The sequence below is a fragment of the Myotis davidii genome, unplaced genomic scaffold (assembly GCF_000327345.1).
Source record: "Myotis davidii unplaced genomic scaffold, ASM32734v1 scaffold58, whole genome shotgun sequence".
Taxonomy (NCBI): Eukaryota; Metazoa; Chordata; class Mammalia; order Chiroptera; family Vespertilionidae; genus Myotis; species Myotis davidii.
Genome location: NW_006289754.1, coordinates 215,051 through 217,164, shown reverse-complemented (window position 1 = coordinate 217,164; position 2,114 = coordinate 215,051). Strand labels below are relative to the sequence as shown.

General features: G+C 43.3%; 1 protein-coding gene across 1 annotated transcript; it reads left to right on the top strand.

Moving 5' to 3' along the window:
• Window positions 1-325: 325 nt before the first annotated feature.
• Window positions 326-1,726, top strand: LOC102760238 (olfactory receptor 51E2). Its single transcript, XM_015563026.1, has one exon. It carries the CDS (start codon window positions 359-361, stop codon window positions 1,310-1,312), a length of 954 nt encoding a protein of 317 aa, XP_015418512.1. The 5' UTR covers window positions 326-358; the 3' UTR covers window positions 1,313-1,726.
• Window positions 1,727-2,114: the final 388 nt, after the last annotated feature.

The following is a 2,114-nucleotide window of genomic DNA, read 5'->3' as shown; positions in this document are numbered from 1 at the left end:
AGGACCACCCAGTGTCCAGACAATGAAGATACGGGCTGGGAGAAGGAGTCTAAGGGAACTTGAGAAGGATACATTTTGGGATAAGCATGTTCTTCCAAGGTTCCCTTTTAAAAATATAAATGGACCTTGAGAATAGTGACAGTACATGAATTTGAGCTGTCACTTTTCTCTTTGGAGGGGGCTTCATAGCTTATGAAATAGCCGAAAAGGCTTGGAAGAGGGAGGAGAGAATAAAGGAAGGAGAACTGAGGTGCATCAGTCCCCAGGTTTCCAGGGCTGGCCTCTCTGATTGTGCTCCATCTCCTACCAGGCTGCCAGTGTGACCTGACCCTCTCCAGTGGCCTTCTCCGCGCCAGCTATGAGTTCCTGCAACTTCACACATGCCACCTTCGTGCTTATTGGTTTCCCCGGACTAGAAGAAGTCCATTTCTGGATCGGCTTCCCTCTGCTTTCAATGTATGCCGTGGCCGTGTTTGGAAACTGCATCGTGGTCTTTATCGTAAAGACGGAGCGCAGCCTGCATGCTCCCATGTATCTCTTTCTCTGCATGCTGGCAGCCATTGACCTGGCTTTGTCCACATCCACCATGCCCAAGATCCTCGCCCTCTTCTGGTTTGATTCCAGGGAGATTGCCTTTGATGCCTGCATTGCCCAGATGTTCTTTATTCATGCTCTCTCGGCCATTGAGTCCACCATCCTGCTGGCCATGGCCTTTGACCGTTATATAGCCATCTGCCACCCATTGCGCCATGCTGCAGTGCTCAACAACACAGTAACAGCCCAAATTTGTGTGGTGGCCGTGGTCCGTGGATCCCTCTTCTTTATCCCACTGCCTCTGCTCATCAAACGGCTGGCCTTCTGCCAGTCCAATGTGCTCTCGCACTCCTATTGTGTACACCAGGACGTGATGAAGTTGGCACAAACAGACACATTGCCCAATATGGTCTATGGTCTTACTGCCATCCTCCTGATTATGGGCGTGGATGTCTTGTTCATCTCCTTGTCCTATTTTCTGATTATACGAACAGTTCTACAACTGCCTTCCAAGTCAGAGCGGGCCAAGGCCTTCGGAAACTGTGTGTCACACATCAGTGTGGTATTGGCCTTCTATGTGCCTCTCATTGGCCTCTCGGTGGTACATCGCTTTGGAAACAGCCTTCATCCCATTGTGCATGTTCTCATGGGTGATATCTACCTACTCCTGCCTCCTGTGCTCAATCCCATTATCTATGCTGCCAAAACAAAACAGATCAGAACTCGAGTCCTAGCTATGTTCAAGCTCAGCTGTGACAAGAACCCTCAGACTGTGTGAAGCAGGTGGCCCTTCCCACTCCACTTTCCCTTATCCTTAATGGCTTGATAATGACGTACTAATGCTAGCCAATAAGCATATCAATGCTTTTCTCCGGTTTGATCTCCAAATTCTGTCTCAGCTCAGAGCGAAATTTGGGGAGATATCGTAATTCCCTTCCATAGGTCAAAATGTTATTTATATCTTTACTATATAAAAAATTTAAGTAGAAAATCCACCAATGCTCCAATAAGTATTTTAAAAAAAATAGAGTGCCAAAAATACAGTTGGCTTTGAAACAAGAGACAAATTACTCTATCTGACTAGTAATCCAAGGTAGCACTTTTGTCTATCAACTTAGCAATTTTTATTAATGAGAATTTACAATAAAAAAGAAGATTATGTTAAAACATATAAAGTGTCCCAAAAAATGTATACACACTTTAACAGCTGATAACTCACTTAATTTTCACTCCTTTTCAGGTTTAACTGATTTGAAATAATGGGTGAAGCCAGACTAGGCTTTGAACAAAGAAACTTTATCCTAAAGTATCACTAGACAAAATATAAAGTTTATGGTATGAAACCAGCAACAGTCGATGAATCGAGGGCACACGAATACCGAACGAAATGATTCTTGATGTTTGTGATTCCATTGCTTCGTGTTATTAGCAGTACCAGAATGATCATCAGTTTGAAAACAGGCATTGACAAAAATAAATTATTCATTTCTGCAGATTCTTTTAAATTTTGAAAATGAACTGTATGTTAATAAACACTGACTTTATAATCATTCAAAGTGTGTATACATTTTTGGGACACC

Excerpts from the sequence above, each read along its gene's own strand:
- LOC102760238 (XM_015563026.1), top strand. The coding sequence starts at position 359 with ATGAGTTCCTGCAACTTCACACATGCCACCTTCGTGCTTATTGGTTTC.